This window comes from Anarhichas minor, unplaced genomic scaffold (genome assembly GCF_050575085.1).
Source record: "Anarhichas minor isolate MPS153535 unplaced genomic scaffold, ASM5057508v1 ptg000071l, whole genome shotgun sequence".
Taxonomy (NCBI): Eukaryota; Metazoa; Chordata; class Actinopteri; order Perciformes; family Anarhichadidae; genus Anarhichas; species Anarhichas minor.
Window position 1 is genome coordinate 3,464,470 of NW_027466517.1, and position 27,728 is coordinate 3,492,197.

The window sequence follows — 27,728 nt, forward strand, 5'->3', positions numbered from 1 at the left end:
AACAGTTCATTTGTATTTATTAAAGCACAATATGAATATAAACAATGTTCATTATATAAAACCATAATCTCCTTCTCCTTCTTTAAATGTCGTTTTCAAAGCCACACAGGAGCCGGTTTCAGGAGATCTGCCATATTTTCAAGCTGGACATCTGTAAATAAAACAAGTATTTAAAATGTGTACAGCCCCACTCGCTGTCCGTACTACGGACAGTAAGAAAAATACGGAAAATACACGTGTAGTTTACATGTGAAATGTCCTCTATTTTATAACGTTGGGCTACAGGGACAGTCCACAAAGAAAGTGTCTCCAATATTAACTAACACACGTCTATGTTTACCTTCGTAACATGCTAACACTACAAGCTAACATGCTAACGCTACAATTGCTAGCAGCCTCGCCACCATGGTGAGCATAACATGATATTAATTGTTTGGTAATGATATTTCGGTTTGCAATATTGGAATAAAGTAGTTCAAGTACTTACAGGGTATGTCGTTAGCGTGAAGCCTCGTTTATTCGTCAGCTCGTTCAATTCGCTCATCACTCAGTAAGCTAGCTAGCATCGTGCAGACAGCACGCCAGCGTCTCTAACTTAGAAAAATGCACTGAGTCCGTGCGCATGCGTGTTACAGCAGTAAACACAGAGTTGTATTTTACGTGAACTTACGTGATTATACAGACATAATGTGCTCTGCTCTCATTACGATGTCCTGGGAGCTTCTTGTTGACAGCACACAGTCTATAGTTCCATATTTACGAAGTTTTGTATGAGACATTGAATGCGTTGAAATAACGTCTTCGTGTAGACCACATATCAACGGCCAGCGTAATATGATTTTGGAGAAATACGTTTAAAGTAACCAAAATCGCGTCTCTTTCAACCTACAACTGAATAAACCATCAATATTTTAAAACAAATTGGTGTTTTGTGACACGTTGATATTGTAACCGTAATTTAGCCGGTTCAAAAGACGGCTAAAATACGTCTAAGACGTTCAGACCCCAAATCAACGCTTTTTCAACCAGAAATCAACGTTGAAATCCGGGTTAGTGCTCACTGGGGAAAGTCATGGCAAGCGGAGGAACTTGAGAAGCCCCCATCATTTAAGTCGCAAGTTTGGGAGCATTTTGTCTTCCCTGTATGACGGGATAAGGGTGGTGGACAAAACTGTTACGGTATGTAGGGGTTGTTTAAAGAGAAAGATGTACGACAACGGCAGTACATCGGGCATGTCCACACATATGTAGCGCCACCATCCTGGTCTGTCAGTGACGGGGTCCAAGCCACAACGACAAGGTATCATCGCGGCATTTGTTCTTTGCTTTCCATTTATTAATTCAAGAACACTTAAAGCAAAGTTATATTTGCCTCCTCCTCTTTTCTTTGCCGATCCAAAAAATTATCCAATCCGTGACTCAAAAACCGTGATCCGATCCGAACCATGAGTTTTGTGATCCGTTGCACTCCTGGTGAGTAACCCATATGTGGGCCAACTGGTTCCCCTGGTCACCCTTTCCGAGCTGCTGGTCATGGGCCTTCTCCCCATGCTGGCCCAGAAAGGCTGCACCTCCCAGGACAACTCCATCCCTACCAGGGATTGGACTTGAGTCTCTTCCTGACCGCCAGCCCAAGAGGCTTCTAGAACTGTCAAATAAACAGTCAAAGTGTCAATCTTTGTGGTGCAAACTTCTTCCATTGAACGGCAGGTCAATGGAAGAAGTTTGCACCGTGTTGTCAGGACAACACGGCTAAGCTCTGCTATAGGGCTTCCTTAAAAGCATCGTTCTGATTATATCAAACAAAACAAATCTTCACATTCTACAAATTCTATAATCAGATTGGAGCAAATTATAGTTGTAATCAATGGAATTGCAAAATAAACTTGTTATTCAATTTACCTCTGTGTGTCTCCACCTGATCGCGCAGCGTTTCCTGTATTATGTAGTTTAAACAGTGGTGGGCCGTCAGGGCCTGCAAGGCCTTCTCTGCTGGCCTAAACAGAATCACAAAGTTATAGCTATTTTATAATTTAATATTTTTTCTTAAATACACTACATGTATTGTAATTTATAAAAATATTTTCCCATTGCACAGCTACTGTCTTCCTCAGTTGCTCTGCTTCCAGTGCAGCTTGTTTTAAGTAGAGCTTTTATCCAATCAGATTTCCCCCGTGTCTCTAGCTAAGAAGAGAGGTGAATCCCTTTGCAGTTTAAGTAAATGGGGACGATATTGTTGATTGTCATGGTCTTCAGCCAATCAGATCTTTAGTTTGACATGTTGGGCGTATTCTTTGACGTGCCAGAGCCTGCTAGCCGGCCTACAACTACTTCAGCATTACGTGCAGCTCTGTTTCTAGGTGCAGCACTGCAGTGAGGTGCAGCGTGTGCTGTGATTGGTCAGTGGGCGAGCACGTGACTATTGTGAAACGAAACTTAACAGCAGAGGCTTAGTCAGAGTAGTGAGAATTCAAATTGAAAGATATAGAAGAAATTATGATATTTTTTGCATTTTGCTTGGTGTAGATTATTATTTTTTTTTTTTTTACTTAGCTTTGTTTTAACACTAAATGGCTGTAGGAGGAGAAACGGATTTGTGAGTTGGGATTTAACTGGGATGAAACTCTTCAAAGAAAGGAGGATGGAGTTTGTCTTTAAGTGAACAGCATTTGGTAAGTCAACTGCGTTTGTTTTTTTACATCTAATATCTGAATGGCCCTTGAGTGTGTAGCAGAATGCTTGTTGATGCTGTTGTTTTCCCATTAAGCTAGTTAGCATAGCCTCCCAGAACACTTGCGTAGCCCCAGCTGTTTTTTGTTGTAGTTTTTTTTGTTCTGGTTCAGAGGTCACACAGACCGTTGTCTCCTACATGAGCGCAGAAAACATATTTCCCACAATTTAAGCTTCTGCATTTTCCAAATGCACTAGTATTATTCAAACGTATTGTTCGGTTTGTAAGCCTCGTACCGAAGTGTTTAATACGAATACGTGTATTGTTACAGCCCTAGAAACGTATAACTGTAGCTGTGGCGCCATCATGAGGTTATAAGGTGGTATTTCAGCTGCAGGACAGCAGTGAAGGCCCAGGTATAAAATGCACGGCCCGCCACCGAGTTTAAAGATGTGAGTAGTATGCCACCTAAAAATGAAATGAAGTCCCAAATTCTGGCATTAGATGAATCGATAGCCATGCTTGACAAATACTGAACAGCACCATTTTTTTTTTTTTTTTCAGATTCAATATTTGAAGGGGACTTGAAGTGAGATGAAATTAATTAAATGTAGATTTTAAAGCAGTAGATACCCTAGAAATCCTATGGGCAGCAATAAGGATGGAAACACTTTATTAAAGACTACACTTCATAACTGAAATACAACAACAAATAAACACAAAAGGATGGCAAACTTCATATACTGTTTTAGAAAAAATAGTATATTTGAATTCAAAGACTTTAATACATTCTCCATGATCACTGGAATCCACCATTCAGAAAGGTGTAACAGCATTTACTGTGTACACAAATCAGAGGATATATGTGTAAACCATCAGCACACAAATTAAAACAGCAATAGAAGCTACTTAAAAAGTGAATTTAACACAGCACGTCAGTGACAGATTAGAACAGGAGCCTGTGATGGTTTCACTTCCACCTGGAGTTGAATTGAAATTCTGTGTGATGTAATGACTCCACCTGCTATTGCTTCATGCAGAGAAGTAAGCAGAAGCTACGGAGGGCTTTGTTTGCCGAGAGAACTCTACAAAGAAAAAAAAAAAGAAAATGGACGTGTCAATCAAAATACTTTCAAATTAGCATTTAGGGTTGTGGTGGTGGTGGGTGGGGGGTTGCACTGCTAATGCTGGAACAGTGTTCTTCAACCTTTTCTGAGCCGCGGAACATTTTTTACATTAAAAAGATCCCGTGGCACACCAACAACCAATAAAGTTACTAAATGACACATTGTAGCATAATACAGCATATATACAGACAATTTAATGACAAGTCTCTCAATTTGTTGATCCTTACTCAGTGTGAAACCTGGGCCTGTTTAGATGAACACAAAGCTGATATCCTGGCAGAAACTGAAGAAAGGCACACACGAAGCTCTTCCTCAAGAGCTCTCAGTTTTTAATTGGTTGTCCACGGCCCAGTTCAGAGTCTGCATTTTTCCTTTTCAAATATTTCTCCATCACTATTCGTCTCGTCACCGCAACCTCTCCCGCACATCATTTAATTCTACTATCTTAAATTAACACGGTCATTATTGTGCTACCTACTGCACTACCACTGGCATGGAAGAGTATTTATTACTTAGCCAGCCACTGTATTGCAGGCTCAGATGCTCAACAATGGGCAATTATTTGCAGCAACTAAATAATATTTTTTGGGACCGATTAAGTGAAATTGGACATTTTCCCACGGCACACCTGATGATCTCTCATGGCACACTGGTTTGCCGCGGCACAGTGGTTGAAAATCACTGTGCTGGAAGACACCATGTTTCCCTGCTAAAGCATTCATTGTGAAGCTCTAAATGATGAGCTGTTTACCTTTGTGAAACACATTAGATGACAGACCATAGACTGGGATGCTATCATCTCTCCTCTCAAAGTACTTAGAATCCAGACCTGCAGAGTCTCCACTGAGGACAAGAAGAACACAGTGAAAATGACATACATCGTAAAAGTTTAACTAAATTCTCCAACAAACATGACCGACATGATAAAATAGCAGACTTTGAAACTCAATTCTGATTTAAAGCTTGAATAAGTAAACAGTGAAATGCTAGTCCTCTTTAGAATGAATGTATGTACAGTCTATACATAAGTGTATACTGTGGAAAGAAAGAATATACTCACGTGTGTCTGATGGTTTGCTGCACTGATCGCTGATCAACAGGAGACGATGCACTTTTCCCTGTCTGAGGGAAAAGTGCATCATTCATTTTGTTGCTGTACTTTAAGTGAAGTGTGACAGTACTGCTCATGTGAACTACAGTGTACCTTTAGTCCTGTTGCTGTGGATAGAAGTGAAGGCCTGTCCAAAGGTTCAGCAGACTGTGACTTTCTGGATAGCTGCTTTTCATTTAGCTGCTTGTTGAGCCAATTTATAACTGTAGTAAAAGAACAATAGCACAGAAGATGAGCGTGCTAAAAAAAGTGACACGGTTTTTTGATCTTCAAAGTATTATAATGACTATAATGCGTCATAAGTGTGAGATCTAATGTCAGGAAGTATTGAAGTGCTGCAGTTCACTGTTGTGACCGATCTTTAAACTGTTACGTCTTTCTGCTACACCAGAGCTTTTCAGCTGTATGACGATGTTCTTAGAAAGTCATTGAAATCAAATGAACACATTGTCCACACATGGACTGCTTACATGCTTCATGACAATAGTTTTCATTGGAACCAGAATAACAGAGACACGGTTACTGGTGAAAGATGTTGCTGCTCATTTCTTATCTAAATATATTTTTTTCAAAGTTATGAGCATCACAAAAGGAATTGTATGGGTATAAAACCCAACTACATTATTCTGCTGAGCTAAATGTGTGTATCAGGTATGGAAACGGTCAAGTATTGATAATTAGCACTGAAAGCTGGTCAGATTCTAAAGTGCAGCACACATCCGTGTACAGACAGAAGTAGTAGTCAGGGTGTGTCAGGTATCTGGATCAGAACTTTGCTTATCTTATTGTTGGGACTTCACCATGTGGTAGGAACAAAGGGAGTTGAGCCTACCTCACAGTTCAACAGCCTGATTTAGGTTAAATCACACCAAACCCCACCAGACTTTAAATCTTTAGTCCAAACTCAACACTGAGGTCTCATTGGACGAGGGGGATCCCTGTGATACAGTGATTAGTCACTGAGACTTATAAACATCAGCGCTACCTACAGCTCTGGGGCATCCCACGCAATTCAATTTTGCATGCTAGGGGGCACAAACAACGTTGATGTTTTTAAGAAAACCTTGGAATAGTTCTACATTCGCTGGTCGCACAATAGCTTGTTTTGGATGTGAAAGAGAAGCGGACAACTTGCCCCGTACTCTGCCAACTTTAACCTGCAGAAGGAAGAATCACATTCCCATTTAAGTCGACATTTGTCAGTCGTAAGGGAGAAAATTACCTTAACTTCTGAAGAATTCCTGCTGCCATACGAAAGATTTATCGCAGCACAGCTTCACCGAATGAGTGAAGCGCCGGATCCCGAATAAGATAGAATTTCGAAGAAACACCCGCTATAAAGCAATCTCAAAGTAAGAGGCTTTTGTCTAGGTAGATATAAGTCATAGTGTGTTTGTAACCTAGTTGGTTTTGTTTGAAGTTTACGTGTTATTGTGTATGTTTACAGACCGCTGAGTTACGTTAGTGCTGTGTAAAATTAACTGTTGTGTTGTTGCTGCAATAATTGTGTTGTTTCAATGCTGTTTTTAAGAGTGTTATTCAATGTTGCTGTAATAGTGTTGTGTTTAGATCAGTCACCGCGAGTAAGGTTGGTAACTGTAACTATCAGTTAAAAGACCAGTGCCGTGCCTGACGAATCCGAGTTCGCTGGTCGGGTTTCTGAGTGATAAGGTAAAAGTTTCTGTATTTTACTGCGGCAGTGAAGATATGCCTTGTTTTCCTTTTCCTTATTGTTTACACTCATATCGGTTGTGCTGTTATGCTTATCTCAGACACACGTGGTGTGTAAAAGCCTCTATTGTGTGCGTCATTGCTCCGTGAAACAATCGTGGCCATTTTTGTAGTTTTGCGTTGCGTAATCACATACGAGACTACATCTGTCTTTTTGGTAGTTTCCTCTCTCCTTGCCAATTTGTAGTCTCCTGTGGCGTGATCACGGCCGCCATTTTTCTTTTGCTCTCGCTTCTCCCCCCTACACAAACACATGCGCACCAGGATTGTTTTTTTTTTGGATAGTATGCTTGTAATTGTATAGTAGTTGTTGTTAGCTTATAATATTATTTACTTGATCAATGTTATTAGAATTGAATAAACTGTTATACTTTAAAGAGCAGCTTTATAGCTGGATATCGTGGCCTGTGCTCAAATTCAAACCTTCCCTGCTCACTCTTAGTGTGGAATAGTACTTTGACTATTGACATTTTGAGTGAATACTAATTATGAGACTTTCATTTATAGTTTAGTTATTGGTCCCTGATCTCAGGGTTGTGCCCTGTTATTATTAATAATGTTATTGATTAATAATCGTATTGATATTAATCATTTTATTAATGTCAATAATTTAGTTTTCATACTTGCTGATAACCAAACACGCGCCTGCCAGATCCCAACATTATTCAGGGTCCGGCTAAATGTGTTAAAATAGTTGTTTTGCTTCTTGTTACGTGACTCTAAAGTTTGACCAGAATGTGCAGAGTTTGAAACATTCCTCTGTGCTCACCTTGACATCACAACTAGCTGGAAGCAAAGTGGTCCAGTATATAAGGGACATGTGGAATGTGCACTGAGAATGGACTTTTCAGTGAAGTAGGAGACATCTGGGGACCAGGTTTTATTCTTGTCCTCACATTCATGAACTGTGAGCAGGAGCTCAAGGACACGACATGAGGACAGAGGAGCCGGGGATCGAACCACCAACCTTGTGGTTGAAGGACGACCGGCTCTCCCCCCTAAGTCAGACAAGCTTCCTCACCATTCTCATTTGTCTTCAACACCTCTCTGCTTTCATTTAGCTTCTGTACCGTTGTCTCCAACTGCTCCTTCAGTTTTGAAACCTGTAATACACAAATCCAGTTCATATCAAACCGCGTCTTTCCTGTTAATATGCCAACTGGCCTGCAAACTGATGTTCCCTGTGTAATGTTGGTTTGGTGCCTCTCAACCAGGGAACATCAGTTTGCAGGCCAGTGCAGGACAAGATGTGTTTATATAGTTGTATCTCAAATAAACACTACTTCAACAAATGAATGCAAAGACAGTGGGCACCATTATGTAACAAGTATAAAATATACATTCCTTCCCTTTGGTTTCAGATGTTTTGTGAAACAAGTGATTTACAGAGTAAACATGTTTAAGATAAGAAAAAGTGAGGTGAGGTGGGGTGCGGCGAAGGGATGGACGATACAAAGTAGATTATTAGGATTAGACACTTTATAAAGTTGCACCGATATGGAAGTTAACTGATTATTACTGATGTTGTGGCAGATACCAACATGACTGATAATATTAATCATACAAATGAAAAATGTAAAAAAAGGCTTAATTTCAGACCAACATGTTTATTTTTCTAATCATCGCCATCTAGAATTAAGCATATTGAAATAATTGTAAATTTAAAATCAGAGTTTTGTTGCTTAAGTAGACTCCTGATTGAAAAGCATCAGCGCTGTTAAGATGAAGAAAGCTACATGCGAAATGCAGACATACCTGCTCATCCCTGGTGACGAGCTGCTGCTGAGTGCTCTGTAGATCCTTTTCAACATTCTCAAGTTTTCCTGATGTGTCTTGGAGGAGCTTCTCCTGTGCCACAGTCACAGTGTTTTTCACTTTTATTTTTCCAACTAGGCCTCGAACCTCTCCCTGCAGCTTCTTAATGATACCGTTAGCCTGGATTTAAAAGAAATAGAAGGAAGTAAGACACTGGAATGGACCGTATTGAAACATAAGGTGCAGTTATACACTCAGCTCAGCTAGTTTATTAGTTACACCAACAGGTGCTTCTATTATTTTCTACACCCCATTTATATCAATGCGGTTAAGCTAAATAACAGCAACCTTTCTTTAGAGTGCGATGCATTAATTAAATCTATGAATAGATGCCACAAAGCCAGTTTGTATGGACACAGTAAGAGGGATACTGATGGGTAACAGTTTCTTTGTGTGTTCACTTGTGGGGTTAAACCATAACAAACCTTTATCAGCTCCTCAGACAGGGATTTCACCGTTGCCTCAAGTTTTGTAATCTGAAGTTCTTTACTTTCAGCATTTTCTTCCATTGATTCCTAGAAAACAAAAAACCTAGAGGTTATATATATATATATATATATATATATATATATATATATATATTAGTGCTGGGCAACGATTACAATTTTTAATCGCGATTAATCAAATCGTTATGCGCAAAATTCAATAATGAATTCAAAAGTAGTGTATTGCGTACTTTTATTTTAAAAGTACTACTATATGAACAAAAGTGCAATAACATTTGGTTTGCAAACACTTTAAACAAATAAGGTTATTTTTAACAGCAGTATTCCCTTTACACAGTAGCAGTTAAAATACAGTTATAATGATTCTGATAATAGATATTCAGCCTGTGTTCACAACTTTATCTTCATGTGTGTAATAGATGCAATTTGAAATATACGTATACCTTGAAAATTGCAAACCTATCTACGTCATGTTTTTATGTTTGTTAAATTCTCAGTAGCGATAACTAAATTATGTGCTTATTATACATATTCCAAATAAAACACTTTAAAAACTCTAATGTGTGTGGTATTTGTTATAAATGTACGTTGGTACATAGAGGTTGATAAGAAGCTGTATTTGGAGGGACTTAGGACCCAGGGGAATGTAGGTTAAGCATGGGAACCTGGAGGGGGTCTGTACCGTGGAGGTAACCTGCATGAGGAAGTTATGCTAATAAAGAGTTGCAGTTAAGAGCAGTTTGTTCTCACGTGCTTATTTGTTTATTTAAAAACACGACCATATGTATTTTAATATTGTCACGTTTGATCCTGAAACGAAACGATCGCACGTGCGTGTGAGACAGCAGAGACCGACGGTGACGGGAGTGAAGGGGGGAGCGGCAGCAGCCGCAGGAAGAGAAGGACGTGACGCACCCACGATTGTGATTGTAGTATAAAAACACCCGAGTCTGGGAGGTCCAGTCTCTGATTCATCAGTATTCCTGCTACAATTGCAACATGAAGACTAAATAACACTCCATGCAACTCAGAGAAAAGATAATTGAAAAGTACAAGTCAGGAGATGGCGACAAAAAGATTTCCAACTCACTGGACATCCGACAGAGTTCAGTTCAGTCCATCATTAAGAAATGGGAGTATGGCACTTGTTTAAATCTCCTAGAGCTGGCCGTCCTCACAAACTGAGTGACCGGGCAAGAAGAGGACTGATGAGGGAGGCCACCAAGACACCTACGACCACTCTGAAGGAGTTCAAAGCTTCAGTGGCTCAGATGGGAGAGACTGTACATACAGCAACTGTTGCCCAGGTTCTTCACCAGTCGAAGCTGTATGGGAGAGTGGCAAAGAGAAAGCCACTGTAGAACAAATTCCCCCAAAGGCATGTGGGAGACTCCAAGGTCAAATCCTGGAGGATAATCTGACTCAGTCTGCAAGAGAACTACGACTTGGGAGAAAATTTATTCTCCAGCAAGACAACGACCCCAAGCATACAGCAAAAGCTCCACAGAAATAGTTCAAAGACAACAAGGTGAATGTTCTGGAGTAGCCAAGTCAAAGCCAATCCAATCGAGAATTTGTGGCTGGACTTGAAAAGAGCTGTTCACACCCGATCCCTGAGCAACCTGACAGAGCTTGAGCTGTTTTGAGGAAGAATGGAGAAAAATCTTAGTGTCCAGATGTGCCAGCCTGATTGAGACATATCCACACAGACTCAGTGCTGTGATTGCAGCCAAAGGTGTACTAAATACTGACCTGAAGGGGGTGAATATTTATACAATCATTTACTTTACCTTATATATTTTTAATTAATTGACATTATTTTATAAAAATCAGTTTTCACTTTGATATTAAAGAGGTTTTTTTTGCAAATTCTTGTCAAAAAAGCCAAATTATACTGATACATGATTTCATGTATAAAAGCAACAAAAGGGTGAAACATCCAAGGGGGGGTGAATACTTTTTATAGGCATTGTATATTAGGGGTGTAACAATACACATATTGGTATTGAAGCGTTCGGTACGAGGCTCACAGTTCAGTTCGCATTACGAACGAACAATACGTTTGAATAATACTATTTAATTTGGAAAATGCAGAAGCTTAAATTGTGTGAAATATAATGTTCTCTCGGTGGAGCCACTGCGCTCAACATGGCAACCCACCCGATGTAACAGACAACGTGCTGCCCACCACAGAAGAAAAACATTCTACACGCTATGCTAAACTAGCTTAGCAGGAAAACCAACAGCAGAACACATGCTACAAACTCTCCCCGCAGCATTTAGGTAGCTGTTCCCTACTGATTCAAACAGGGCTAAAGGTATATTTATAGCCGCGGATATGAGACTGTGGGAGAAAAATGTATGTGTGCTTTAAATATATTTGTGTAAAATCATATCCATAATTTCAAATGTAGTCATGTATATTCACATCACTGAGGCCGGGTATTTGTGCTCGTTTTGGCTGCCTCAAGAACTGAGACGTAGGGCAGAAGGGAGGTATAAAGTAGTATCCAATGCAATTGTGAAGACCCTACTCTGGAGTAATAAACGCAGGCTGTATGAACATGCTTAATGCTATCGAGCCTCATGACACTACTCCTTCACGAGTCCATTTCTCCAGACCATAATTCCTACTTTATAACAGAAAACAAAAGCCCAAACAGAGAATCAAATGTCCGGAGCACCCGCTGTTGCTCTGACAACAGACAGTCGGACGTTATGGACTACACAAAGCTACCTGACTGTACGACACAAATAGGCCAATGTCATTAATCTATCGTCTCAGAAAGCAACGGCAGTGCAGCGGATCTCTGGCCTCCTCCAGAGATCAGAGAGATTGTGACCTTCTTTGACAGAAGCACAACAGCAGCAAGAGTTGCTGCAGCTTCCTGTACACAAATTAATCCATCATTGTTCAAAGTAAAAAAAGAACATACTTTATGATGCCATTTCTGCTTTTTTGCTGCATTGAACCGTGCCATACCGAATACGTTTTATTGCATGATAATATATATTATATTGTTGGGCCTTCATGGCCTGGACAAGGCCTTTACCATGTGCTCTGAAACAAAGGGATCTGACTTAGGCCTGCTTGTTCAACAAAAGGCCTGATCTGAGTTTGAGATAAGAGCAAGCTCCAAGGAATGTTTCACATGGCCTTAAATGCGAAAGCAATAAAATATTAACACTGCGATCCCATTGGACAAATAGCCAGACACCCCAGGACCCCCTGTGGCTCAGCCCTCAGCCCACTACAAAACTCTGCTTCACAACCAGCTCTCTGCCATTCCACGCAATTTAATTTGCTTGCAAGGAGGCACAGAAACATAGCTTTGCTGGTTTTAAAAGAAAAACCTAGGTCACAGTCTTACATTCGCTGGACGAATACCAAAAGACTGTTTTTATTTTTGTTTCGCATCCTGAAAAAGGAGAAGCGGACAACTTGCCTTCTTTCAATCCATCTTCCACGTGTAGCCCCACGTGACGTGCCACGTTTTATAGTGCATCTGCCATTGTCTGAGCTGTTTTCTCATTCCCCCCCTTTCTTTTTCTTGGTCCTCCTCTTTGACTGACCCCCACACACTACACTCTCCCTCACCACAGATTGTTTGTTGATTTTAGATAGCGTGCTCATGAATGTATAGAATTCGTTGTTAGTTTAGATATTAGTTGACTAGATCATTATTATTGGAACTTAATAAACTCTGTTATACTTTAAAGAAAAGCTTTCTGTGATTACTTTGTGCATGTGTATTGTGATAATAGCTGGATATGTGGCCTGTTGCTCGAACTCAAGGACCCTCTTCACTCTGAATGTGTAATAGTACTTTGACTATTGACATTGTGAGTGAATACTAATTATGAGACTTAGTTATTGGTCCCTGTTGGCAGGGTGGTGCCCCGTTATTATTAATCATAGCTGCACACTACGTACTGTGATTGACTGGGAGTTACACCTCCACATAGTAACCAAAAGCTTTTTGTTGACCAGAAATGCCCTGAAAAAAAAAGTCTCACCACCACCACACACTTCTAGTCATCAGAAGTGATATTGATGAAGAGGGATTATTTTGCATCAGTCTATACAAAGTTTTTTAGGAAAATGCTGCATGTTATACCTTTAAGAAAAACAATGATATACAAAATTATCCACAAAGAAGCTGAAGAGAGAGCTACATATCTATGGACTGGAGATGCATGTTGCAATGAAACTAAGTAATTGGGCATAATATACAGCCAACTTTGATTCATTAAAAAACTGTTTTCTCTTTTCTCTCTCTGAAATGCTGGATGTCCGGTGAAGGCTCTGTATTTGAAAAATAATTATCACGTCATTGAAACCACGGAGTGAACCTTGTGTTTTAGATGTTATCATCAGGCTCTCTGTCGGTGATGTTTCTGTGTTTCTGTTCCGTTGATCTGCACAGATCTGATACCTGGCTGCTCTCTTCAACGGCTCTCTGAAGCTCTGTTGCCACTGACTGGCAAAGGCGGCAGCATGGAGGTCTCCAGGAACCACCTTATAATTTTAGGTTCATGTGATGTACCCAAATTTACAAACATGTAAGATATTACTACGGACACACTTGTAATGTTACGTTGCATGTCTGCTGTCACAAGTTAACGTTAGTTTCAGCTAATTGTTCATCTATATTAGCCATTGTTGCTAACTGTAACTAGCTGGTTATTCACTGATGCTACGCGCTCTAGTTATTGTATCGTGTTAGGGGAGGGGTTATGATTTCTGGCCCCCCATAAAAATGGTGACAGCTTAACTTCACAATTCAGTATGATGAAGTTCAGTCTTTTCACATGTATTATTAACATGTATAATGTGTTGACAAAGAAATGTCTGACTTTACCCAGACTTAGAAGTAAAAGCAAACATAAAACGGCCGAATAACAATGTTAGAAGACTCATGGTGGAACGTTACGTAACCATCAAAGCAGCAGTGCAGAAACGACTTTTAAATCTTTTTAAAGTGACTACTAACACAAAAACATTCCGTGTGTTGATAATCCTAAAATAACATGCTTAGGTGGAGACAAATAGGAACCAGGACACGGTAGTGTCTTGACAAAGCGCTCCAGGATGCTTCACTTTCAGAACTGCACATAGGAGGAGAGGGAGGAGAGCCGAGATGGAAGCTAAGCTACTCCACTACCCAGGCTACTGCTGGCTGTCTGATGAAAAATAAGACTTCAGGCTAACCCCGCAACGGGAGATCAGTGACTGTTGAGCCCACATCTTCACAGAGACCCAGCTCCATCGTTCATCCCGGACAGCAGGACAGAGAGGAGAACTGCGGTGGGACCAGAGGAGGTGGACTCTGTTTACATCATGATGCTTGGTGGCCAAACATCAGTCAAAGTTGATAGACAATGTTTTTCTCATGTTGAATTTTTAATGTTAAGATGTCGGCCATATTATCTTCCCAGTGCATAGTTTTTGTTGCTGTTGTTTACATTCCTTCTGATGTAAATTCTAAAAAATGCACTACTGTTTTTTGATTTGTTTTGCTTGTCATGTTTTTCTTGTGTTGCAAATTGGCTACAACTGACTTTTGTTGTGTATCCCTCTGTTGCATAATGACAATAAATGATCCTTGAATCCTTGTAGTCGTCATTTTTCCATTACTATTCTGCTTACTACTCTTATTATATGAATAATTTCTGTCATATGCATTGAATGTGTTGTAACTCTGTTATCTTGGTCGTTCTGTACACATGACATCTATCACACTTCTGTCCATCCTGATAGAGGGATCCCTCCTCTGTTGCTCTCCCTAAGGTTTCTTCCTTTTTTCTCCCCGTTAAAGGGTTTTTTTGGGGAGTTTTTCCTGTTCCAATGTGAGGGTCATGGGACAGAGGATGTCGCATGTGTAGGCTAATTTGTGATTTGTGATTTTGGGCTATACAAAATAAATTGAATTGAATTAAATTGAATCCTTGAATGAGCCATTTCCAGTTTGCAGAGATTACAGAGCACCACATTGTTGAGTCTCTGTGTAAAATACTTCCACAATTTAAAGGATCCTAGACACGTTTTCTTTAGCTGCAGCTTGTTCTCCAAGGGAATGCTTGCTTTTAACTGGGCACATGTTATGCAAATCATTGTGATGGATGACCCACCACTAGACACAGACAGACTTAGACCGGGCTGTCCAGAGAGGGGGCGACTGTGGCTCAGAAGGTAGAGCTGGTCGTCCTTCAATCAGAAGATTGACAGTTCCTCCCCCGGCTCCTCTAGTCCATGTTAATGTGTCCTTGGGCAAGACACTTAACCCATCAGTGTTCTGATGGGCAGGTGGCACCTTACATGGTAGCGCCTGCTATCAGTGTATGTATAAATGTGTGTGACTAGTGTAATAGTGTAAAAGTGCTTTGAGTGGTCCGAAGACTAGAAAAGCACAAGTCCATTTACCAGAGAGGACAGGCTGTGCTGTCATTGTGATGACAGAATGGCATTTTCTAACACTGAACTACAGAAATATCAGCGAATTCCAAAGCCTAACAGAAAGGGTGATACAATATCATTCTGGTGGAAGAGTCACTTCCTACCACAGCTAAAGAAACAACCAGGAGGATTGTACCACCACCATCTCCTTTACTTACATTTACTGGTGTTTTGTTTTTTTCATTCATTCATTGTTTTTCATAATTGTAATTGTGCTTTGGCAACACATGTCAAATGTCATGTCAATACAGCCTATTGAATTGAAAGCAAGAGAAAGAGAGAGGACTGAATATAGAGCACAATTCATAATATTGTTCCGTTACGTGAGATTATCGAGGCCAACCAATATCGTGTTGATTGGTAATCTCATCATTTCGCGCACACATACACAGCGAGCGCTGGCGCTCAGTGTCTCTCAGTTATGACTCCTGCTGGTGGCCAATCACGTGACAGGAAATCAGTTGACCATTCAGATCAAATGGGTCCCTCAAATGGGCCATTTAAGTGACACTCCCACAGTGTACTTGCTGCAACGCCTGATTTGGTGCGAATGCAGAGTAAACCACATGGTGGGATTAAAGGGACAAAACTAGGCCTGCAGAAAATAACTGCTCTCTGAATCTAAACTGTGCCTCTAAAAATGAAATAGATGAAGTTGATATGATATTGAGTGTCTCAGGGTTATTTAAGTTGTTGTTTTGGCTTTTCAGGCAAATAAAAAAACCACAGCTGAAGTTGCTCTTACCTTCTGCTGTTGAGTAGCTTCCAGCACCTCTTTCGAGCGGTGCATGAGCTGATCCTTATCTTTGATCTCCTGTTCCAGAACAGCCACTCTCATCTGCAGCTGGCTCCCCAAACGCTCCTTGTCATGGAGCTCTGTGTCCAGAGAGCTGTTCTCCCTCCTGAGAGACAGGATCTGCTGCTTGGAACGCTGGCACTCCTACACACATAACAGCAGGAAAACAGTCCCAGCGTCAATAATCTTTCTTGAAATGATCTGTATTATCTACAGAAGTGGACAAAATAACAGAATAACTACACCACGGAACGGGAGCCCCACAGTCAAGCGTTGCTGCTCATTTTAGAGGCCAGTTTGTACTGTTTTTGTAAAAAGAAAACAGTTTGTTAACACCCCCCCCCCCCCCATCCACTTACCTCCTCTACACCCACTAGTTTAATCTTCAGGTCTCTGATGACAGACTCATTCTTGTATTTCCTCTCTGTCAGCTCTCTGCAAGAGGCCTCCAGCTCCGTCAGTCTGCTGTGGAGCTGCTGGCTGCTCTTCTTATGAGAATTCTCCAGCTCCTGACGGAGCAGCTCCATCTGCTGCTGAAGTCTGCTCTGTAACTAAAGACACCACATAAACCTTTCTTACAAGTCCTGATGCAGAACGCATGTCGTTGCCGTTCATCCATGAGCTTGGCTAGTTCCAAATAGGGAACCTTCATTTCCTAAGGTATGTATCTCAAACAACGGTATGCATCTCTAAAGAAATGATGGGACCGTTTGACAGGTTTTTCCTCTGTTTTAACTCTATGTAAAGCCTGTGTACATGTGTATCTTTGAAGTTACATCACTATGGCAACTATTGATCCTGGCGTCCAGACTCTAAGTCCATACTCTAAAAGTTCACAAGTCCGTACTTGTGAACTTGGGTATTGAGAAAGGCCCAATGACTAATGCAGATGTTCAGGACAAAAATGGTTAATATCACAATATTTGAGGTGCTACAAAAATATTTTTCTCAATAATTCCATACAATGACTGATGTATATGTAATCAAGGCATCGTTGACTTAATAATTGTTAATAGTTGTTTAAAAAAAATGTAATAACAATAAATAACCACAAAGAAATAAGAATAAAATTGAATATGATTGTCTGATTTATGTTTGTTTTTTGTTCAAAAAAATCTAAGAAAACACTTTGAATCTGTAGACTACTGCCTAATAGTCTTATTATTGCCATTTGATGACAATTGCTCATATACTGTAAGCCTAAATAAGTATATTTATTATTTTGAACAAACGTTATATGTTATTTCACAAGTTTCAAAAAGTGCCCCCAATTTTTTTTAAATGCCCCTGGATTTCAGTCAGTGGGGGCAAAAATTGCCCCCTAAAAAATATGTAAATTTCCTACCCTGCTGTCATTTAATAACCTTTTAATAACCATTTAATAACCTTCTGTCTCCTTTCCCCCTCTCTCCCCCACCCAGTCCCACCCTTTCAAAATAAAAGCCCCATGGAGTAACTATCTTAATATTAAGATTATATTTGAACACATCATGATAACATTGTAAATTACTATTGTCGAATTCTCATTTTTACAGTTTGGAGCTTGAATGCACCACAATATAACTAAATGGAACGGTATACTAACAGTTAGCTGTTCCTGCACAACACAGATTTATTTTTCAAAATGTAACATTATCAGGGATCGGCAGATAGAAAACTGTAATGCTCCAGATCACATATTTTTACTGAATATTGGTCAATAACGATCCACAGTAAAACCGTTTCTCTCTATGATGGTTTAACTGTGTAATTAATCCGCAGTTCTCATGACTCCCACACTGTCGATTTAGGGCTTTTTTTGGCAGATATACTGTAAAGCTGGAATGTTGGTTCCCTCCGACATTTTACAGCTCTTCTTCTCAACGCCTCAGGTACAACTCCACACACACACACACACACACACACACGATAAGTGACTCGGGGGAGAGGAGACTCGTTTTCACAGGCAGGAATCAGAACACCAAAGATATCGTAGATTCTTCAATTCTTATGGTTATTACGTTACGCCGTGCTCATGGTTAAATTGGTTAATCTCGCCATCCCTAGTTCCAAACAAATAAATGATGAATACTAATAAATCACTAAATACACCACATTTGGCAGAGCCTCAGAACTTTGAGAAAGCAATAACACATCACAGCTAATACAACCTGGCATCAGAAACATGGTGTGTGCAGATGAGTCTTACCTCTAGAGCCTTCTCTCTCTCCGATTGTAACTCCTTACAATGACGGCTGGACAGAGAGCTGGTCTGACTTGTCCACTCTGAACGCAGTTTGTCTAACTCTTTAGTCTTCTCAGACAGTGTCTGTGAGAGAAATACATGTGTTATGAATTAAACAGATTATTTTTCAACCACTCCCATATATGAACTATACTTGTATAACATTTTTCTACCTAAAAGACAAAGTGCTTCACAATTGGCCTCTAATTCACACACTCATACGCTGCTAGTGACGGAGCTGGCCTGCCCATCGGGTTCAGCGTCAAGGACACTCGGACACGTGGACAGGCCAACCCTGTGATGAGTGGATGACTCGCTCTACTAGTAGCTCCAGGTAATCACGACGTTTTAAAATCTAGATTTTTTTTTTTTACCGTTTCGCATCTTTGCTTCTCGGTCTCGGTTCATCCAGCTTGTTGTAAACATAAGACTGTGTAAATATTACTACTCCTAACATGTTGGTAAATAACTGTCTCTGCATTTGATTCAAGTGTAAACATATTGTACATGCAGTTATATAAATGTAAAAATATATTTAAGCACATTTCTGTTATTATGACTTAAATCCTTTTAATTTAGGGTTAAGAAACCCACATTACTCTATCAAAGATCAAACTATTAAAGAAAATAGCAAAGACAAATATCAAACACAAGTTATTACAATAACTTTGTTCAAAGCTTAAAATCCTTTCAAGGGTGCGTTTGCACAATCCCACGTGAAGTATTTCATCTGTTGTAAAGCCACGTTTAAAGTAGTCTTCAATGTACTCACAATACATTTCCATGTCAAATGTAGTGTAACCAGCCAAAGAGCTGCTCCTATGACTGTTGTGTTTAAGTATCTCATAATTATGACTTTCTATCTCATAACTTCGACTTTATATCTCATAACTTTGACTGTGGGGATATTATTTATTTTTATCCAACTTTAAATTATTTTATTTTTTTTTTGCTGGCAGATTTGCGGGCCACATAAAATGACGTGGCGGGCTGGATTCGGCCGGCGGGCTTTGAGTTTGACACCCCTGCCTTAAGATGACCTGCTGTGTTTTTGTGCAGCCTTAGTGAAATAGTAGGGGTGTAACAATACACATATTCGTATTGAACTGTTCGGTACGAGGCTCACGGTTCGGTACGCATTACGAACCGAACAATACGTTTGAATACTATTGCATTTGGAAAATGCAGAAGCATAAATTGTGGGAAATATAATGCGCTCAACAAGGCAAACCACCCGACGTTACAGACAACATGATGTCTGACACTCCCACCATGTAACAGACAATGTGTTGTCTGACACTCACACCACGGAAAAACAACATTCTACATGCTGTGCTAAACTAGCTTAGCAGGAAAACCAACAGCAGCACACAGGCTACAAACTCTCCCCGCGGCGTTTAAGTAGCTGTTCCCTACTGATTCAAACAGGGCAAAAGCGATTGTTACATTTATAGCCGTAGATATGAGACCCTACTCTGGAGTGGAAAACCAGGCTGTACTTAATGCTATTGAGAATCAAATGTCCAAAGTTCCCGCTGTTGCTCTGACAACAGACGGCCGGACGTCACGGACTACATAATGCTTCAGACACGTCCCCTTGAGAGTCTCACCAGCGAGGATTTGGCAATTCTGCTGTATTGAAAACGTACCGAACAGTGGCACCACTGTATTGTATTGAACCAAACAGAGAATTTTGTGAACCGTTACACCTCTTTTATATAGTTAATATTCTTGTAGCCTTTCCAATTCCATGCACTCTTGTCTGTCTCAAACAACAAGCACTCCCAGCAGTACAGCCTCTCGTGTCGAACTGAGCCCGTAAGCCAAGTGTATCGTCCCCAGTTGCTAGCCTGAAAATGGCAAACATAGCCGGCTTTAGCAAGCTGATTGAGCTCAAGGTGTTCATGAGTTATGCGACATTTTTTAACAATGTCCATCTTTTCATTGAAGGGTCGTCTTGAATAGGGCACTGATAATAAATCCGCAATAATATCTTCTCCACCGGCTGCATCAATTTTATCTCCACCTGTTGTCATTTTTGCCGTTGGCTATTAATCACTAATTAGCAGTAAGCTAGTTTTCGTGAGTGGTACTTCTAGAATACCCTGGGGCAGGGAGAATTCTGAAAGAATACGCCCATTGGCTACAAATCCAAATATGATTGGTTGATCAAATTGTCAATCCAAACGTACGCTCTCATTATGTTCAATTGTCATGGCATTCTATCATGGAAATAGTATACCCTGGGTGGAGGATATTCTCCATTTTGAAATCCTTTGTTTTCCACAACGGAGTATGGCCTCATGTCTGCAGCAATAACCAATAGATTTGGTAATAGCTTCAGCCCGATCTGGTTCTGCCACAAACGGTTTCTTAAATGCCGCGGTGATAAGTTGTTGTTGCTGTTGTGCCTTGGTCCCCGTCGCTGACAGACCAGGATGGTGGCGCTTGATATGTGTGGACATGCCCGATGTATTACTGTCGTCGTATGTCTTTCTTGTTTAACAATGCCTAAATACCATTTTGTCCACAACCCTTATCCCGTCACACACTACTGCTTTATAACTTTTCACTACAACTCTGCATAGATATTTAGAGACGTATTACCTGAAAAAGTATGAGCGACAGTAAAACTTTATTTCACACTATGATGATTAAACTGTAAAAAAAAGAAAAGAAAAGCAATTAATCCGTGGTTCACATGTGTGCCAAACTGTGATCCGTTACACCACTAATAAAGAGTGAACATTGCGGAAGTTAGAGCAAGTTGAATTTCAAGAGGATTTTACAGCTGCTCTCTAGTCCCCCATTCCATTCCATCCCACCCCATTTGGTAAAATCTCAGAGGCTCTGACAATTTCCTGAATCTTGAAGAAATTTAAAAGTTGAACTGTTTTAAGAAAGTCCAAAGTGTCGTGAACGTTTTAAAGTTGATGAGCACATTTGACGGTTTTCAAACAATGTTGAATATTTAGAAAGGTTTTAATAGGATATGAAAGTTGAATGTGAAAGATGTGGAACATTTTAAGTTTGATTAGAGTTTCTAGGTGAATTTATGAATGAGTAGATAAGAAGCACACCTGTTGGGCATAACTCAGCTGCCTGGACAGATCCTCATCAGTCTTCTGAAGCTTCATCTCTAGGGCCTGCTTCTCTGCCTGAAACATTGAGAAAACATGTCTTAACAAACATGACTTAGGACAAAAGGGCTTGGGTTACATGAAAAACATTATGGATGCTTAGATTAGATGATTCCACTGAAACCAGTACTTATTATAAATTATTTTCCAAATATATCCAGGTGAAGGTTTGCATATCTGTTGATTTTCCAATTAGAAGACATTTCTCCTTGATCTATTGATTTGCTTTTGCTATGATCTCTTACAAGAGTATCAAGTCATTGAACTACTTAAACTCACCTGGCGGAAATGTACGAGCAATAAGCAATTGTCAACCACTTCAATAAACAGCACAGACATGAAAGCTCTTGGGATATTTACGATTAAAGTATCCCTATGCAAACCTCCACAAGACAAACCTCAGTTTGATCACAGTTCTACAGTATTCTGATGAATGAGCCAACCTTGAGAGAGGAGAGACACACTGCCAGATAGTCTTTAATCTCTTTATCAGAGCCGTGAAAAAGCCTCAAAGACAAGTGGTTCAGGTGTTTGAATGCATTTGTCTCTACAACACTGAAGTTGGCAGGGCCTTCAAGCACTGGAGACTGACTTGACAAGTGCAGGAGAAACCTGTGGAAAATATAAGAAAAGAGTCATGTAGAGTCTGGTGTTGTTTCACTGGACTACAGTGTATAAATCTGATATTTTGTCCATCCCACAGATAAAACGTTATCAACTGATAAAAGCAACCACATGCATGTCAAGTTCTCTCCAGGAATATGAAACCAATCTTAAGAGTTATTATCCAAATCGACTCATCTTTTTTTCTATATCTCACAATATTTATGTAAAAGAAAATGAATCGCAATGGAATTATTAGGACTGATACAAATCCTTATATAATGTGAAGCTGGGTTTATTCAGTAAGACCGTGTAATGTTGTGTGGTGGTTTTCTTCCTACCTTGGATTGTCTGACTCTTGCTCAGAATAACACAGATTAAGCAGGTCAATAAACTTCTGAGGAAATGATGCAAAGTCTATCAGTAGCCCCTGTTGGACTTTCAAACTACACAAACAATAAGAAAGAAAGACAACGTTAGAGATAGTTGAAGAAAACCTGTTCATGACATGAGTTCAAACACCGAGCATTGAAATTTATAGAGCTCTACCAGTACTTACCTTTGGAAATCTTCTTCTGATATAGAGAGGTTGAAGAGAAAATATGGATCAGTATCATCGGTTAGTCTCACTAGAAGATCCTAATACAAACAAAAACAACCATAAGTGAGCAAGCCGAAAGCTGTTATAAACATATAAAAGCTTACACTGAGAACTGAAGTAGAAGGTGTAGGCCTCAAAGTGTTTTTCCAATTAGTAGACTACAAAATACAGATAAGACTATTTCTATTGTTATGCAGAACTCCTACTCACCCTTTTGTGTACTGGACTGTTTGTCAACTGAAGCTCAATGGTGACACGGATGTTTGCTTTTCTGTAAAATTAAGAAGTTAAAATGGACAAACTCCTTCATATGAATCTAACAAATAAAAATTGATTCATAAAAAATTAAATCCCGTCCATGAAAATCACAAACAGGATTGGTGACAAGGGACAACCCTGTTGGAGGCCGACACGCACTGGAAACTCATTCGACTTTGTGGCAAATTTACAGACACAGCTCTTACTTTGGTCATACAAGGACTGGATAGCTCGTACCAACAACCCAGGTACCCCGTATTTCTGCAGTACCTCCCACAGGACTCCTCAAGGGATACGGTCATAGGCCTTCTCCAAGTCCACAAAACACTCCAATGACCCCTGCAACAGACCTGCAATGACTGGCAAAGAGGTGGTCCACTGTTCCATGGCCAGGAAGGAATCCGCATTTCACCTCGCGGATCTGAGATTGGACGATCGTTTGTAGCTTCCTTTTAAGCACCCTAGAATAAACTTTTCCGGGGAGGCTGAGCAGTGTGATACCCAGATAATTGGAGCAGTCTCCAGTTCCCCTTTTTGAAAATGGGAACCACCACTCCAGTTTTCTTCTCCTATTTGTGTTGCCGAGATTGAAAAGTGATCGATGGTATGCCACTGTGATTCAGCGGCATATGTCGATCCCCAGAGTGGTATGTATCTATTGTTCCAACGGTATATACCATTTCATACGGCAGGAGCCACTTGAAAGTCCACAGTCAGACAGGCACACCACTCCCGCCTCCTGATGCATATGCAAATTGTCTTTTTCTTTCACAAAACAATCATAAAGAACAGATAAGAGTATCGATAAGGAACCAAACCGATAAGCAGTATCAATAAGAGTATTAGTATCGATAAAATCCTAACAATACCCATCCCTACTCCAAGCAGTGTGATTTTTCCCAAGGTGTTGTGGATCTCAAGAGATATATTAAAGTGAAAATCAAGAAGACTTAAAGAAAATGTACCCCATCAATCCATGTGCAGCCTGTTGGACACTGTGGAAATCCTTTCCTGGAGGCAATAAAGCCAATCATCTACTGCATAGCCGTGTGTTCAGTTACAATTGTATGGCTTTCGATGTATTTTTGCCGAGATAGGCTTATTTTTAGTTTAGACCAAAACTTGTGTTGTAATGTCAACCTAAACTATCTCTATGCTCTTCCAAGGATGTATTGGACAAGAGAAGAGAGGACAACTCTAAAGGATTTACAATGATGCACCTCACCATGTTTACTGCAGCCAAACATGCACTCTGACAGCAGAGACATATTTTTGTTCATAAACCACATCTTTGTGACAGCATGCCATTTCTTTTTATTTCTATGCCACTTATTTCTGACAGCATGCCATTTCTTTTTATTTCTATGCATTTTCTTTTTTAACAATAGATACTTGAAATACCATGATTTTCTTGTTTTCCATTTTAAACAAAAAATGAAAAAAACGAAAAGCACAGCCGTTTTTCCATTATTTTGTTGTCTGAATTCAAAAAAGAAAAGACGGGAAAACCAAACTCAAATAACAAGCATATTTTTTTTTTTTTTTTTTTTTTTAAATCCCTCTAGTTTTTTCTTTTGAAAAGAAACTTAAAGCAAGACATGTAGTATGAGTAAGTCAAAATAAAAGTCAACGCAATAGAATGACCGTATGCAAGCAATTCTTATATACAGTCTATGATGCAAACACTTACAAGGAAGAAAGAAAAATACACATCAGAAGAAAAATACATCAGAAGAAAAATAAATTACTGTAAATAAATAAATCCGGGCCGTTTGGAGTATGTTAGCAACAGTAGTTGATTAGTGGTGGTTTAATATTTATTTATCTATGTACACCGACAATAAAGTTTTCGATTAATTGTTACATTGTTTGATGCAATACAGTTTGTAATATAGTTTAATGAATGTCATTTTGTGTGTGCAGAGTGGTTGCTGTTAGCATTGATATATATTTTTCCACTGTATTCTGTTCTTTGAGTGAAGGCAGAGCACAGCCTGTATAAGGAGATGAAGAGTAAATGTGTTTACTAAGAAAAGAGAACCAATTCATCTGTTTTTTGCTCTTGTCTTGTGAGATTAGGAAAAAATATAAAATATTCTAGAGTCAAACTTTCTTCATCTCAATGACAATAAAACACAGTATTTGACTAACATTATATCTGCTCATCGTGGCCCTTTGACCTCTTCTGTTGAACCAATCAATCAGGATTTAAGTGTGACAAATAAATCCATGAGGTAGGTAAATTATGCTTAGTGTTTCAAATAAGAATAAACTAAATGTCTTCTTATTGTTCAATTGTTATTATGTATTGCTTCATGAACAACACATGCCCCTGACGTAAAATAACAAGAAAATACATGATGTACACAACAAGGTTGCACATTGTATGTATCAATAACCTAGATAATTAACAAAGACACAGGTAAATATGACTAAATCTTTGGTTTAAATACACTTATCCTGCCATCTACTGGTAGAAATGGTAAACACATTTACTCTTCATCTCCTTATAGAGGCTGTGCCTTCACTCAAGGAACAGAATACAGTGGAAAAATATATATCAATGCTAACAGCAACCACTCTGCACACACAAAAATGACATTCATTAAACTATATTACGAACTGTACTGCATCAAACAATGATTCATCGGAAACTTTATTGTCGCTGTGTACATGGATAAATAAATATTAAACCGCCATTAATCAACTACTGTTGCTTACATACTCCAAACGGCCCAAGTTTATTAATTTACAGTTATTTATTTTTCTTCTGACGTTACCCTGGTATGGGTTTGCATCATAGACTGTATATAACAATTGCTTGCATACGGTCATTCTATTGCCTTGACTTTTATTTAAAAATATTCTTACTTCCGGGTTACCTGTCGTGCTTTGCGTGTGTTTTCAAAGGCAAAAAACAAAAAAAGATTAGCAAAAAACAAAATCGGCTCGTCTTTTGAGTTTGGTTCTCTCGTTTTTAGACATCAAAAACGGAAAAACAGCTGTACTTTTTGTTTTTCCCGTTTTTGGTTTAAAACGAAAAAGCCATGATATTTCTGTATTTCCTTTTTCCATTTAACGATAAAACAAGATTATCAAAAGGTACACGGATCCACAAGGTTGGTCATTATTCTTGTTAATGTAGTTACACTAACGCAAAGTGAAGTTACAGGTTAACGTACACCTAGTAGTATATCCATCTCTTGTTGCTAACATAACCACATCAGAAAGATCTCTTGAAATATAAAAAGCTAGGTTTTGTTAAGATAGGTCATCTCACGTCAATTTCTGCAGTCTTACCTCTCCTCACAGTCCCTGCACCTCACGTTCACTTGCAACCCTTTGCTGAAGAGTTCCTCCATGTTGTATTCAACAGCAACACGTTTTTCACTGGGGTAGTAAACTGACTCGTTGGTAAACCGGTTAGTTCTGAGAGGCAATGGCTTCCATCACACAGACCCTTTACTTTTTAGTTGTTATCCCGTAAGGATTTTTGATTTGGCGCTTCTCAGCCGCCAACTGAATTGCCCTGGAAACGGAACGTGAATTATCTTCTTCTTCTTGACATCTATTTGCTGTTGGCCAACATAAAACTCCTTACCGCCGCGTAGTGACTGGGAGTGGAACTGGAGAGGATTGTCTTCAACAGCAACAAGTCATAATCACAGCAGGGGAGATTTAGTGTATGCAGTGCAAATGACCGTATGACCCTTTGCCATTCAAGTGGCCCCTGGGTCATTCTACAGAAACGGTGGAATCTAGGTAGTACAGCTCTGCTGAAATGTATTTCTCCTTAAAAATAAAAAACATATTGTATAACATCAACTAACATCTAAACTTAATGATTCCACAAAACATTGAGCTTAATGTATTTTTTATTTTTCATGTCTTTTTGCAGCTTTTATGTGGCTAATTTATACAGGAATGTCACTGGTGTTACCAGGAGGAGGAGTAACACCAGTGACTGTAACTCCAATGACAATATAGAGAAAAACCTACAATTTTAACAAAATGGCTGCCATGTGTCAGACCACATGTTTTCAGGCAAATCAAAATCATTAAACTGTTCAATATAACCAGTTATAATGTTCAGTTTCTTACCCCTGCGGCCAATACATGAGTAACACAAATGACAGACTTAAAAGCTTCGCTCAAAATTCTCACATATATCATGATATTTTAAACAAATGGGGGGGGGGGGGGGAGTTGAGTGTAAAAAGAAGAGATAGGTGTTTAAAAAATAAATAGATAGAAGAAAATGAAATAAATATATTTTTTGTGTGTGAAAGAAAATATCCACGAAGTTTGGGGATTTTTGGATTCATGGCGAAATCTGCGCCAGGCCCATGGCACGTGTTTGGAATGGGTGGCGCCCAGTATGGAGCAATTGCAAAATAGTTGTGCATAAGGTTCAACATTGACTCCTTTTACATGAACTAATATTCCAATATAATTCTGAAAATGACAATATCGTAAATTAGATATGGGTTATGTAAGGTCCGTGAACGAAGTAAAATTCCTGTGCCATTGTTCACATTGTATATTGAAGAATGTCAGTGTGACAAAGTGGGTGAGAACACACCATTTGTCCCATATTACATTCATCTATAAATCTGACCATGCTTGTCAATTGTTTGTTTATCATACCCACCATGTGTTCCAGAGGCTAAAGGGGGGAGGCACCCAACCATTTCCTCTATTTATTAGGGGTGGGAATCACCAGAGGTCCCGCGATACGATATTATCAC

At 39.5% G+C, this 27,728-nt stretch overlaps 1 protein-coding gene across 2 annotated transcripts; it reads right to left on the reverse strand.

Moving 5' to 3' along the window:
* Positions 1-26,504, reverse strand: sass6 (SAS-6 centriolar assembly protein). Of its 2 annotated transcripts, XR_012947778.1 has the most exons (18): positions 26,281-26,504; positions 22,933-22,993; positions 22,681-22,760; positions 21,962-22,130; positions 21,459-21,536; positions 18,343-18,462; positions 16,514-16,705; positions 16,104-16,298; positions 8,881-8,970; positions 8,396-8,575; positions 7,662-7,743; positions 5,003-5,112; positions 4,859-4,920; positions 4,550-4,641; positions 3,693-3,756; positions 1,903-1,997; positions 488-1,648; positions 1-151 (listed from the first exon to the last, which is right to left on the reverse strand). XR_012947778.1 is itself a non-coding variant. In XM_076079289.1 (16 exons), the coding sequence occupies exons 1-16, from the start codon at positions 26,340-26,342 to the stop codon at positions 3,704-3,706; spliced, it is 1,731 nt and encodes a 576-aa protein (XP_075935404.1). In that variant the 5' UTR covers positions 26,343-26,504; the 3' UTR covers positions 3,413-3,703. The 2 variants fall into 2 exon arrangements, 1 of the variants encoding a protein (XP_075935404.1); XM_076079289.1 differs by lacking the exons at positions 1-151; positions 488-1,648; positions 1,903-1,997 and adding an exon at positions 22,463-22,567 and having other exon boundaries at positions 3,413-3,756.
* Between the last annotated feature and the right edge of the window lie 1,224 nt (positions 26,505-27,728).